The sequence below is a fragment of the Corythoichthys intestinalis genome, chromosome 15 (genome assembly GCF_030265065.1).
Source record: "Corythoichthys intestinalis isolate RoL2023-P3 chromosome 15, ASM3026506v1, whole genome shotgun sequence".
Classification (NCBI taxonomy): domain Eukaryota; kingdom Metazoa; phylum Chordata; class Actinopteri; order Syngnathiformes; family Syngnathidae; genus Corythoichthys; species Corythoichthys intestinalis.
Window position 1 is genome coordinate 10572612 of NC_080409.1, and position 14988 is coordinate 10587599.

At 40.8% G+C, this 14988-nt stretch overlaps 1 protein-coding gene across 3 annotated transcripts in view; it reads left to right on the plus strand.

The window, feature by feature from the left end:
• Positions 1 to 14988, plus strand: part of msh4 (mutS homolog 4) — a 49886-nt gene that overhangs the window by 22049 nt on the left and 12849 nt on the right. For all 3 annotated transcript variants that reach the window (XM_057859964.1, XM_057859965.1, XM_057859966.1), the window contains exons 14-16: positions 9279 to 9403; positions 10653 to 10853; positions 10952 to 11070. In XM_057859964.1, the coding sequence (XP_057715947.1) occupies positions 9279 to 9403; positions 10653 to 10853; positions 10952 to 11070 (445 nt within the window). The remainder of the gene's footprint in view (positions 1 to 9278; positions 9404 to 10652; positions 10854 to 10951; positions 11071 to 14988) is intronic.

Consider the following 14988-nt stretch of genomic DNA (forward strand, 5'->3'; position numbering starts at 1 on the left):
TTTGTTTTTTTCACATCACTAAAAGAGTAAATGCAAAACGTGTACTGGAGTTATACACCTGAGAAACCTAAAATCTTACCAAGAATATGTGTCTTATTTTTATTCAAATTCTAATTTCATATTAAGCTTTTTCCTCAAAAAAAAAAAAAAGTAATTTCTATTCAAAAATATTTCATTAGTATATATATATTATTATTATTTTTTCAATCAAAGAAAAAGTCATGTCAATCAAAAAAATTTGTTTGAATGCAAAAATAAATTTGTAAGTCAAAAAATATGTTTGAAAACTATTTTTCTTTGATTGAAATTTTTTTTTTTTAATTTTATTCTTTTTTTTTTTTGAAACAACTTTTTTGATTGATGTAATTCTGCGTTTGGACCACATTTTGGCTAGGACATTTGTGTCTTTATTATTCAATCCAAAAATAAGTTGCTTCAAACAAAAAATGTATATTTTCAAAATAAAATCACTTCAATTAAAAAAAAAAACAAAAAAACAACAACAAAAAAATTGTAGAAAAAAAGGTTTGAATGTGAAAAAATATTTGAGACTCAGAAATTTACGCTTTATTTTTCATTGAAACTGTTTTCTTTGATCGAAGCAATCCTTTTTGTTTTTGAGCCATATTATGGGTAGGACATTTGTGTCCAAATCATTCAATCCCAATAAAAGTTGCTTCAATCAAAAAACTATTTTTAATCAAAGAAAAAAAAAAACTTTTGCAAAAATATTTTTTTGAAAAAAAAATTTTTTTTTTTTTTTTTTTTCAAATTGACATGTCACTTTTTTTTGAAAAGCAAAAAGTTTTAAACTTTTTTTTTTTTTTTTTAAGGTGGAAAAAGTTTTGAAGGCACTTTTTTTTTTTGAAGTGGAAAAAGTTTTGAAGGCACTTTTTTTCGGTTGAATCATTTAGACACGAAGATCCAACTTCAACGCTACTTCTGACATGTTTGAGTGGCAGGTGATTACGCCAATGGCATAAAAGCAGGAAGCAAAAATAATGGCCACCAGGGCTCCATCCAGCCATCGGACTCTGCTCGAGTCCAAGCCGAAAATAGGGCACCGGTACGGGGGTGTGACATCGGCATCCCACCGGTGTGCCGGCGATGGTACGGTGCCCTGTTGCGGCACACTGGCGGACCCCGATATCACTACCCCGGCGCGGAGGCCGGCTGTTGAGTAGACGGCCCGCGACTGACACGACACTCATTCAAAGCTGAAGCGACGGGGCTCCCGGCGCGGGCTACTGGGCAGGCTAGTGTCGGCCACTCCCATACCGGCGCGTCGCGACACTGCGGTTGGACCCCGATTGCCAACCGTCACGTCAGGGCAGTGGGTGAAGTTCCCCTCTTGAATCACATTAAGCAGCAGCGCACCATACCAGCGCGGGCACTCCGGTGAGATGCCGATGTCACCCCCCTGTACCAGTGCCCTATTTTCGGCTTGGACTCGAGCAGAGTCCGATGGCTCGATGGAGCCCTGGTGGCCATTAGTCATTCTTTTATGCCATTGGTGTAGTCACCTGCCACTCAAACATGTCGGAAGTAGCGTTGAAGTCGTATCTTTGTGTCAAAATGATTCAATCGAAAAAAAAAGTGCCTTTAAAACCTTTTCCACTTCAAAAAGAAAAAAAAGAAATGCGTTCAAAACTTTTTCCACTTTAAAAAAAAAGTTTTAAACTTTTTCCTTTAAAAAAAAAGTGACGCGTCAATAAAAAATATATATATTTAAAAATATATATATTTTCAAAAAAATATATTTTTGCAAAAGGTTCTTTTTCTTTGATTAAAAATAAGTTTTTTTTTATTAAAGCAACTTTTATTGGGATTGAATGATTTAGACACAAATGTCCTACCCACACTATGGCTCAAACACATTTCACATTTCTTTGCTTTTGTGTGCAGTGAAGGTCGAATAAATACTGCTCTGAAAGTTAGTCTTGATATGGGCAAGTAACCATTTGCCTCAGCCTAAGATGTCCTCGCAAATGGGTAAAGAAGTCTGCTTCTGAGCAGGGCTCCACAAAGTTGCACAACTGACGGTCAAATGCAGTTTCTCCACTTTTGCCTGCATCTTTTTGAGAGTGCCATGTCGATAGGTGTACTTTGAGTGCATTAAAAGATTTAAATGTGCAGAGGCAGTCCTTATGAAGACATGGGAGTAGGGATGTCCGAGTGTGGTATCCATGTTTTAAGCGGTAATGCTTAAGCAAGTAGGCTCTTTTCAGCAGAAAATGTGCAGTACTTGCAAGTCCACTGCATTAGAGAATACTGCTTTGGTTGACCTGAAAAGACATGATAATTTCAGCATTGAGAACTTGTTAGAAAAAAAAAAAGTTAATTTTTTTCTTAACAGTCACAAATTAAAATGTCCAATTATTTTTAACCACAAATTAAAATCTGCAATAAATTATTTTAATATTCACAAACTAAAATGTTTAACAATGAGTTATTTTTAAATTAACGTAATTGATTATTTTTGAACATTCAAATTGAGATGTACAATTAATTTCTTAATCCATCTGTAAAAACATTAATGCATGTTTGTTATCCCAACCCATGAAACAAATACAAATATTAAATGATTCATTGATCAGTGTATGAAACATACCTGTAATTGCTGAGACTGAGGTATGTGTGGACTTTTGACCATTTGCTTCAGCCTGATTGGGGGATGGTGAAAAAGAACACAAAATTAAGGCAACAATTTCAAAATATAGGCACATAAATGACCAACCTTAAACACACCAGGTTGTTATGGCGTCGAGTGTGATCTCTGCACTCTTTCTATCTGTATTCCTATATTAGGTTAGACCAAAGTTAAAGTGGTGAAATAACAGGGGGAAATGTGATCTAGTCCTCTGATTTTTGCGATTAATGCATTTTAAAACAATTTCAAATTATCAGTGCAGTTTGATCAAACATGGAGGGGGAGCACTGCACATGAAGAAAAGCAAATGGAAGGGCAGATGACAAACACTCTAAAGCAGGGGTCCCCAAACCTTTTCCTGTGAAGGCCACATGACTTTTACCTTCTCTGATGAGGGGCCGGGTCAGTTTGTAACAGAAAAAGTGTGACGATTGCAGCAGTGCCTAAATGTAAAAAAATTATTGTTTTTCAGAAAGCCATAATTAAATAACCCTTTCTGAATTCTTCTTGGAACAAAATAAAATAAAAATAATTATAACATAATATAATATCATATAATAATGAATAATAATAACACAATTAATTAAATAGATAATAACCAAATAACCCTGTCTGGGTTCTTCACAGAAAAAAGCCATGAAATAATAACACTATTGGGGGGGGGGGGGGGGGGTTCAGGGTGTCCGGACCAATTGTGGGGGCGGGCTGTATCCGGCCGGCCCGCGGGCCGTAGTTTGGGGACCCCTGCTCCAACGCAAGAACCGATTACGTTGGCGCACATAAGGTCTGACTGTGCATTTAGCTCTTACCTGAGCCGAAATAGACAGGCTGAAGCTGACTTAATTCTAGCACTAACTCTGTAAATAAATCACTTTATCGACATTTCTAACATTTTTACGCGAGAAAGTAGCCGTTTAGATCCACAACGTGCAAATTCGGCGCTACTCAAGCTAGCCGTAGTGATTAAGGCACTTCCTGTTAGTTTCACAAAATAAAACACCCGCTAACGATAGAATTAGTGTTTTTATTTTTAAAACAGGAAGCGAACCTCCCCTCGGTCTAGCTCAGGGGTTTTCAACCCAGTCCTCAAGGCACACTGTGGGTCCTGGTTTTTGTTCCAGCCGATCCAGCAGAGACAGTTGAACCAATGAGGCTTCTGCTAAAACAAGCCACACCTGACTGCAATCAACTGATTGCACTTGTAAAACACCAGATTGGGGAAAAAGTGTTGTCATCTTGTTTGGTAAGAATGAAATCCTGCACCCACAGTGTGCCTTAGTGGAATAGGTTGGGAACCCCTGGTCTAGCTAACTTAAAACCGCTCGGTAACTGTTTTAAATCGGTTTTAAAAACCTCTCCCATCGCCTAAAAACGTTACGAGCCCCGTCTGTCAAGAATTCAAAACGCCGGCCGGCATAAAATGGGAGTCTACCATAAACTGTAGTCTACATTTGTTTCTGAAAATGATGAGGTTACTGTCACGGTCATATAGCATGCTTGCTAGCGGTGATATTTGATGTAATTGACACTTCTCCTCCCTGGCAGCACACAGGCTACTACACTACAACAAGACAAATCGACGGTTTACAAAAGAGTAAAATATGTACTTACCAAATCAGTGTGCTGAGGACAAGTAAATCCACAATGGCGAAAATAACTGAGAAAGGTGTTGGAAAGAGCGCGAAAGTGGGCAGGGCAGATCTGCGCATGTCTGATAGAACGCCCAAAGGACACTGGGTACAAGAAATTATTTTTTCTAATTTGACTTAACTGGGATATATCAAGTTAAGCAAGTTCTCCAACCCCAAATTACTACTTACTTATTTAAAAGTAGTGTTCACAACAGGTTGATGAAAATTGAGTTTAGTTCACTTATCACATGTAATTAATTTGAATGTTAGCATTTACAGTGTATAATATATCTAAGATAGACAGGGCATATGGTGGTAAAGGATAGATTGTTGAAACAGGAGAATGTCATTGTCAGTGGCGTAAGGCAATGCACACAAGAAAAAGGTGTCGATAAAAAAAGCTAACTCTGGATCAGGTTGGCCCGGCTCTTTTTTCCTTCCTTTTCATCCTTCGACACTCAAGCCATTTCTTTAACTGAACATTTGTATGTTCTTCCACATCTTTACCAGTGAATTTGGCACCAGGGACATCATTTTCGGACAGAATTGGTTGGTTTAGCTTAGTTAACATTTCGTTCATACACTATTTACATGTATCTAGCATGAGGGACAAACGCGAATTTGACTCCCGTAGTAACATTTACTAACGTCATGAATATTAATGAGCAAATGTGACATGTTGCTTGCGGTACGTCATTCACAGCAGAAGGATGAAAAGAGCTTGTTTTTCTGTTTGTTGTTTTGGAGAATAATTCCCTGACCAATGTATTGATAATTGTTGTATCGCCATATCATAATAATAATAATAATACATTTTATTTGTAGAGCGCTTTTACCAATGCTCAAAGACGCTTTACAGTAGGAACAAAAACAGGAAACAATGTGAACAGAACAAAACAAAGAAAATAATTATAAGTTAAAAGCTAGTTTAAAAAGGTGAGTTTTTAACAGTTTTTTGAATGTGGGAAGGTCTGAACAGGTACGGATGGGTTTTGGGAGTGAGTTCCAAAGGGAGGGGGCAGCAGCAGAGAAGGCTCTGTCCCCCCTAGTTCGGTGTGTTCTTTGTTTGGGCGGTGCGAGGATGTTTCCATTAGAAGAGCGGAGGTGACGGGAAGGGGTGTGGGGACAGAAAAGGTCTGTGAGGTAGGGCGGGGCCAAGTTATTGAGTGCTTTGTAAGTGAGAAGGATGATTTTGAACTGAATTCTGTATGAGATAGGAAGCCAGTGCAGTTTGTGGAGGACGGGGGTAATGTGGTTCCTATAGGGGGTCCGGATGAGCAGGCGTGCAGCGGAGTTTTGGATATATTGTAGTTTATTGATGAGTTTGGATGGAGAACCGAAGAGAATGCTGTTGCAGTAGTCAAGTCTGGAGGTTATGAAGGCATGGATGAGGGTTTCAGCAGTAGAGAAGGTGAGGGAGGGGCGAAGACGGGCTATGTTCTTGAGGTGGAAGAAGGCAGTTCTGGTGATATGGTTGACGTGGTGGTCGAATCTTAGTTTATTGTCAAAAATGATACCAAGGTTGCGGGAATGTGTTGAGAGAGGCAGGGTGTAGTTGTTGATGGTGAGGGAAAATTGACTGTCTATGATGTGGGCTGCAGGGTCGAAGATGATTATGTCTGATTTGTTACTGTTGAGTTGAAGATAGTTTTCTTGCATCCAGGAATTAATTTCACTGAGGCAGTTTTGAAGTGTGGATTGGGTGCTGTGCGAGATTTGTTGTGTGGTTATGTAAATTTTGGATGTCGTCAGCGTAGCAGTGAAATTGGAGACCATGTTTGCGGATGATCTGACCAAGGGGGAGGATGTACAGAATGAAGAGGAGGGGACCTAGGACTGAACCTTGGGGGACACCTTGTGGTAGGGGAACAGGAGGGGATGTGCAATGAGTGATGGCGATGAATTGTTGTCGGTCAGTGAGGTAGGAGCGAAACCAGGAAAGTGCGGTACCAGTGACGTGTAAAGATTCTAATCTGGAGAGCAGGATGGTGTGGTTGATTGTATCGAAGGCAGCAGTGAGGTCCAGGGGGATGAGGATGGTGAGTTGTCCGGAGTCCAAGGAGAGGAGAATATCGTTGGTTATTTTGAGAAGGGCTGTTTCGGTGCTGTGCTGTGAGCGGAAGCCAGATTGAAAAAATTCAAACAGGTTATTATTAGGTGGATTCTGAGTTGGGTGGCGACGGCCCTTTCCAGGATTTTTGACAGAAAAGGGAGATTGGAGATGGGGCGGTAATTGCTTGGTATATCGGGGTCTAGGCCAGATTTCTTTAAGATGGGAGTGATGGCAGCCATTTTGAGAGTTTGGGGGACAAGTGTGGAGGGAAGTGTTAATGATGTCAGCGATAAGTGAGGAGATTACGGGGAGACAGTCTTTTATTAGAACAGAGGGAATGGGATCTAGGGTGCAGGTGGCAGTTTTCATTCCAGACATTATGGTGGCAAGTTGAGTGGCTGATATTGGAGAAAGTTGAGTGAGTTTCTTGATCGGAAGGAGCATAGAGGCAGATGGAAGGAAGGATGGAGGGGTATGTAAAGCAATGGGACAGATCCTGGAGGTATTTAGGTTACTGTAGATGTTGTCTATTTTTGTCTGGAAAATGAAAGAAATAATTCACACTTTTCTGGAGTGAATGAAGCAGACGAGTTGTCATGGGGTTTGAGCAAGGAGTTTATGGTGGAAAAAAGAGCCTTGGAATTGCTGGAGACGGAGTGGATAATGTTGGCATAGTGGGTGGTCCGGGCGGTGTTGATTGCTTCTTTATATTGCTGTAGATGGTCCTTATATGCAATTAGATGAACTGTTAGGCCGGTTTTCTTATGGAGTCTTTCAAGTTGTCTTTTACGGGTTTTCATTGAGCGGAGTATGGGCGTGTACCATGGGGCTGAGTGTGTAAAAGAAACTGTTTTCGTTTTGAGAGGGGCGTGCTGATTTAAGCAGGAAGAGAGTATGGTGTTATAGTAATTTACCAGGACAGTGGGGTCTTTAGGTGGCAGGGCAGGTGAAGTAGATAGATACTCGGTGAGTGAGGCTGATAAGGCTGTGGGAGAAATGGATTTAAGAGTTCTGAAGGTTATGGTACGGGTTTGTTTGGTTCTGGGGATAGGAATGTTAATGTCTATGGTGATTGCCAAATGATCAGAGATGTGAAGGTTGTAGCTGTTTATCTGCTGGATATTTAGGTTCGAGGAGCAGACTAGGTCCAAGATGTGACCCTGATTGTGTGTGGGAGAGTTAATATGCTGAGTGAAATTTAGACATTGTAGCAGCTCAAGGAATTCAGTGGCCAATTTATTGCTAGTGTCGTCAATATGCAGATTAAAATCACCCAGGAGGAGAATTGATGGAGAAATGGCAAATAACTGGGTTAGCATGTCAGTCAGGTCAGAAATAAAAGAGGGGTTTGGGGGGGGCGGTAAATAATAGCAGTAACCATAGGGCAAGGGCCGGAGAGTTTAAAGACGAAGTGTTCAAATGAAGGGACGGACGGAATTGAGATGGCAGTTGTCTTGATAGTTTTCCTGTAAATAATAGCAATGCCACCTCCTCGGCCAACAGTGCAGGATTTATCAAGGTATGTGAATCCAGTGGGAGTGGTTTGATTAAGAGAGAGATATTCTAAAGGTTTTGGCCAGGTTTCGGTGAGGCAAAGAATGTCCAGGTTCTTTTCTGTTATGAATTCATTAAGAGTGTGAGTTTTGTTATTGATTGATCGGGAATTAAATAACGCCAATTTCAGATAATTTTGTTTTATAAGGGGTAGTGATGATTTGGGAATTGGACGAAGGTTGGCTGTATTGATATGTCTTGAGTAATCATGAGATAATAATCATGAGATCATCGTTATGCATCGCAAATCGTATTGTGATGTATCCAGAGGTTCCCACCCCTAATGCGAAGTCTGCAAAAAGACTTTTTCGTTAGGGTCAAACCCGTCGAGTCGCTCATGAGAGGAGAAAAACACCAGTTACAATGAAATAAAATGTGTTTTTTTCTTCATCAGAAATTGTTGCAACGTGTTTTACTCTTACATTATATTTAAGGTCCTAAAATGTCTTAAAAAGCATTAAATTTGACTTTTAAAACGGTGCAAGAACTATTAGCTACCCTATTGTAACTGATTCATACCAAATCGTCATGATTTTGACACCGTTAAACCGTAGATTTGTAGTTTTATTTATTTATTTGTAGTTTCTCAAGATTGAGTGCGCGCATTACTGCACTTGGCTCACTTTTCGTGTCCGCGGTTACATTCCTTCATTCACCCCCCCAGTCAAAATGGATTAGACATCTAGTGCAGTGAATGGCAGCCAATGAGTTAACAAGAATGTGACCTAAAGATGCCCCAAAACCAACAGAAAGTAATGTGGAAATGCGCCAAAATCAACAGAAAGCAGCCTGGAAATGAATAGGAAATTACGCAAAATTTACAGAAAGTGATCTGTAAGTCTCTTAAAATTACAAGGAAGTGAAGCAAAATGAACTCATTGCCTGCCACTGACAACAACAGACGTCAAATTCATCTGAACTGAAGTACTGGATGTGAATACTCATCTCTCAGTCAAAATGAAATGGACGTCGGAGCACTGTCAACGGCAGTCAGGGAGTTTACTTATTGGGCCAAAAATAAACTAGTCCAGCCCACATTAGATCTAATTGCCATAAATGTGGCCCGTGAACCATAATGAGTTTGACACCCGTGATTTATATATTGTTTTTGATGTCCTTCTTGAACTGTGAGGCAGATGTGCAAACCACTCATCCACCTTGCTGCCCATGTCTTTTTGAAATGAAGAAATATATACTCCATCTCTAAATAGGCTAAAGGTTACAAAACGAGTTAATGTAATTACCCTAAGTGGGTTGCTCTTAATGTCACAGTGGTTTTAATTTGACTGGATGTGCACAATATGAGACCTTCACAAGAATCATCTCAAACTGGAGGTTTTTCGTTGCCTCCGAGATGGCGCTCACTGCTCTGGACATGTCTATTTTTAAGGGTGGTATCTCAACTGCTCAGCTCTATCCGAGAGCACATCCATTGCCTCTACAAACTGTCTGATGCTGTATCCATGCTGGATATGTTGTTGTCCATGGCAAACGCATGCAGCATTTCGGACTATGGTGAGTGTGATGCACAGCTGGTTTTTGCAATCTGTCACACTTGATTAAATCTTGATTTCCAGTTGTATAACCAGAGATAGCGCGTTACATCTACTCCATTATATTTACTTGAGTAACTTTTTGAGAAAAATGTTAGATAATACTTTTTAATTGTGAAGAAGAAATGCTACTCTTAGTCTGCTACTGTGGGCTACACTAGAGTCCTTACATTTTTCCTCTTTATTCTGCATACTAGCAGAATGACCCGGCATCGCTCGGGTATGTGTAACGTGAACGCAGTACAGCCGAATGGCAGATAAAACACACTTGCCTTAGAGATGCAGCTGTAATGTAGTAACAGTAAAAGGACACCACAAAAGGGTTTATGCGCAATCGCTTTTCCATCACTGTGTACATTATTGTGGCGAGCGAAGAATGAGAGAAATACAGATTTTATGTTTCACACTTGCTGTTCTTGTGCCCCATACACTGCACAATCCCAAGAGACAGCATGGTTATTGAACAGAAAACAGCAACCACCACTCTCATTGATGCCACAGCTACCCATCAACCATTGCAGGCGTAACATAGTAAATAACTTCCGCTACAGTATGAATATCTCACTGAAATGAATCTATTTCTAATAATGTAGATTTTTTTTTTTAATCCAGCGACTTGTAGTACTGCATGCCACAATGAATCATCACAGCACATTTAAATTTGTACATGAAACCGTCAAGTTTGAAAGCCAACTGCGACATTGCAATCACAAGGGACGCGTCTTTTGCCCAAAACACGGCGCTGTCGCCTCCACAATCAGGGATTTTATCTGCACATTTTTTGGAGTTTGGAATTCATTTTCTGCACGAAATGGAGGCCTACAGTGACCTACAGCAGACCCATCTAACCACTCATAGAAATATTAAGTACAACTGTATTAAAATGTTGGCCAAATCTGCCCAGTCGTTTTGGGAGTCCATAGGTAACGAACATACACACAGACAAAGTTCCATTTATACAGTATATAGAAGTATAGCTGATGTGATGTTGGGGCGGTTGTAGTGGCTGACTTGATTGAGTTGAGTATTCAATGGGTTGCTACCGCCCCTTAAATTATAAACTATGATGTAAAAAGCTCACCACCCAGTCAACATTGACAGCAGAACAAACAAAGCCCAATCAAAACACTTTTACAAGACACTTAAAATGGTTCAACAATAATACAATTATAAAAATGTCAAATGATATGTTTTGTGTTGTTGTCTGCAAGTACGTCCACAGTTTGCCGACAAACTAGTTATCAGACAGGGTCGTCACCCCATCCTGGACCGAATGCCCGGACAGCAGCTCGTGCCCAACAACTGTTGCATCTCTGAGGATAGGAACTTTGTCATCATCACAGGACCCAACATGAGTGGGAAATCCACTTATCTCAAACAGGTGGCACTGTGTCAGATCATGGCTCAAATAGGTCAGTTATACCTGGGTATGTAACTACATTTGAAGCAACAAACTCATGTGAGATTTGTGAGGTTTCCCTTTTTCTTTCTTTTTTTTTTTTAAATACAGGTTCTTTTATCCCTGCTGAGTATGCGTCTTTCCGTGTAGCAGATCAGATTTTCACCAGAATTGGCGTTGATGATGATTTTGAAACGAATTCTTCCACATTCATGCTGGAAATGAAAGAGGTAGTGTATATTCTATTGACTTTCTATTAGTTATGTACGATATGACGTCAAACGATCTCATATAGGGCTGCAGCTATCGATTACTAAAGTAAACTGTTAATCTAGCAATTACTTAATTCGAATTATCGAGTCATTGGATTAGGAACATTTAATGCGTTGCAGAATAAATTTTCGGAGATGTAAAACAAAGACTTGCTAAATTGCACTTTCAAAAGCGCGTAAAATGCGAATACAAAATAAAGTTTCCAGAGTGTTTTTTCCAATGATGCAGAATTGCACTTTCATTTCACACAAGAGCAATAAATGCATTTAAAAATAAAATACCTGAGCTTAGCCTCAAACGGTATAAAAAGATGAATAAATAGTAATAATAAATGAGGATCGATGCACAACAAAAGAACAATTGGCTACCCTGCATAGCAAAAGTCTGCCAGCTTAAATTCTGTAATATGCTAACATTTTTTTTTTTAACAATGCTCTTAACAAATCATTCTAACCCATATTCAACCCATCGTCATTTCCTCTTTTTTCGCAGGAAGACAAAGAACAGTAAACAAACATCGCAATTATCAACATTGCAAACTGGAAGGATAAGGATAAATTTTATGAAACATAACGAAATTGAATTGCTACTGGATCTTAGAATCAAGGAAGAGATAGTCCCTCTTTGGAAATGTGTGGTTTATTTATTTAATACTTGTTAAACAAGATCGCTGATTCGCTCATTTCACCTTCAATCAAAAAGGGATTCAGCCTCTGACAGATTATCCAATCATCATGCAGAGAAGCAGCGCATCAATGCCGGCCGAGCCCCGCCCACTGCCCATAGACCTGGGTGGCCCAAACCCAGCCTTTAGCTAATGACTCGTCCCGTTTTGCATGAGTAGAACAATGCACTCTCAACTCAGGTGCACAGAGTCCACACTATTTAAAAGACTGTGAAGCTGCACGAATGAACGAAGAGTAAGGGCCCAAGTACACCGCATGCGTGATCGTTGCGTTTCCGGTCCGACTCCGGTAAAAAATAGCGCCGGAGCCAATCCGTTCCCATTATATCCTATTGTTCAACGTATACCGGCCGCGTCAGTGCTCCGGCTTGACTGCGAACCACCTCCGGCGTGCCGCATGCCCGCCGGATGGTATAGGCTATTTTCTATTTTTGCCGGACACTAGTGTTGTATCGGTCGCGAACGATTCGTTCTTTTAGAACGAATTGTTTGGGTGAACGAGACCGAACTAATCACCATCTGCACTGATTCGTTCTATGAAGTTGGTGGCGCTTGTTCGCTGCGTGGGAGGGCGTTGAGCAAGCGGCAGCGTCTTCTGACATCGCACACGACCAATCAGACGCCAGCCTCATCGCGGGCAGGGGAGGGAGCGGAAACAGAATCATGGCGTATGTCACTCATTTCCACGTGTGGCCAATAAGCAGCCAGCGTGCAGGCAGGGGGGAAAGACTGAGTTTTGTCACTTCCCGTTCAGTGATTCGGTCCTCCGGTTCCTGACCTAGCTTGCTGCTAACTTGACTTTCCAGTAATGACTATGCGGTGAACGAGTCATAAAATGAAAGGAAACGACTTTGTCACATATTTGTTAACGTGGAGCCTATCAAATGCTGCTCAAAAAGACAAAAACACCACACAAATCTAGCGAGCATGGTTTAGTGTTCTACTTTTCTCAACAGACTCGGGACTGTGCCTATGACGATATACTATCAAATTTACAGTAATTTAAAACACGCGTAGCTGCGAGGCAAGCAAAACCTGAGCTGCGGTCGCGTGACGGCAGTGAAGCGGGCAGAGAACTGTCACTATATGGAGGCTTCATGGCAGCGATATGTACCTCATATGTGCACAGAAAAAAAATAATATTTAGTATGATCACCATAATACTGATTTGCAATGAAACTGTATATACATGTCAATTTTTTCCGAGTGTTTTTTTTTTTTTTTTTTCGTGTCAGAGGGTGTCGGTTGGTTTGACAAATTATGTCAATCCGTCCATCATGTGCTACTCAAGCGCCCCAAAAACAAAGCGCGCGGACACGGGAGATGTCGCAATATGTCTACATTTTTCTTAACAGACTAATGAGAGTAGAAAGGCGAAATCATAAAGCAAACAATTATTTCTCGTCAGCATTTGACGATCTGAGATGCGGGGACGACAGGGGAGCTGACCGGATTATTTTATTTATTAATACCAGTGCAAAAATTCAAAACGATCATCTTAATAATAAAAAACAAAAATACAACAGAGCGAGAGGTTAATATGATGTGTTGGCCGTTCCATAATTAGAAATTAAACTTTCGATTTATTTTTATTTTCGTGACAGCAGGCATGCCGCGTTGGCTGTTAGCAGCAGCATTGTATATGTGAGCAAGATCATGCTAAAGAAAGTCCGTGCGCCCCCGACCCCAAACCCCGACTTCCCCCTCAAAAGGAAAATGTTTAACCGTGTCCTAATTCGAAATGCAAGCACGAGCCATGACTTTGAGCCCATAAAACTAGGACAGACGACGCGGAAGTTCTCCCTCGCTTTTGCAGCAGCGGGAGGGAGACGAGGCTGTCTCTGAGAGCAGAATGATATCGCCTGTCACTCATTTCTGAAACTACGACGAGTGGTCAATGTGCAAGAGAGGGAGGGACCAAGCAATGTCACTTCCCGTTCAGTTATACTGCGAAGCGGTCTTTGGTGATTCGTTCGGCAACGTCACTTCCCGTTCACTAACCGAACGATTCATTTGGGTGGGGAGGGAGATGAGGGGGGCGAACGATTCGTTGAACGATTCGTTTGAACGAATCGTTTTACTGAACGAACCGGAATGGATTCGTTTACTCAAGTGAACGACAGATCCCGTCACTACCGGACACGCATCCGGCAAAATGGGCGGAGCTGGGCCTGACGTCAAAAGCCCAGGTGCCTAATCACGGTTTAAACACGAGCGAAAATGGATGATGAGCGCTTCATCATGGAGGTGGAAAGCCACAAAGTGATATACATGCAGCAGATATTACTATAAGGACACCATTAAAAGCGAAACTGCAAAGTGTCCTATTATGTGTGTTTTTCTGGCAATGATATCAAACACGACGTGCTAAGCAAAAAAAAAAAAAAAAAAAAAAAAAAAAAAAAAAAAAAAAAAAAAAAAAAAAAAAGACAGCCTATCTGGAAGTGGTTCCACTGCAGAAATTCTCGTGCCCCGCGTACAAACAATCTCGGTTTGTATACAGAGTCGAGGGGGGAAAGTACGAAAGAGAAAAAAAGAGACGAAAGAGAAAAAAGAGACACCCACAAGTTTCGACCTGGTGGTCTATTCAAGACGTTTCTCTTTCTTTCCTACATTTCACTTGACTCTTCATAGAAAAAACAACAGTTTGCGCTGGCCACATGAATCTGCAGTGTTGAGACACCAATTCCAAGTACGCTGTTTTTTTTAGTTCATGTCGAATATAATTCGCTATCCATTTTATAAATATGACAGATTATTTATCAGTTGTTTATAACAGCTCTATGAGATGTTATGTGCCATAAATTTTAAATGTGCACAAAGATATAAACGCACCGACACAACCAAGGGCATAATAGCCCCCCTTCCCTCCACACACGGAGCCCTGATCTCAACATGATGCAGTCAATCTGGAATTAAGAGACAGACACAAATAAAATATTGTAGTGTCGCCGGGGCTGTCATCGGTGGGTTAATTTATGCACCAACGCGGGGCTGTCATTGGTGTGCTGGTGCACCAGCGCGACGCTCCGATTGGTGGACTAGATAGCGTCAGTGTAAATACAGTGGGGAGAACAAGTATTTGATACACTGACAATGGGAAAACCCATTGGCAGTGTATCAGATACTTGTTCTCCCCACTGTAGTTGTTGTTTTTGCATTGGTGAGGTGGCGGGAAGTTAATAAAGAA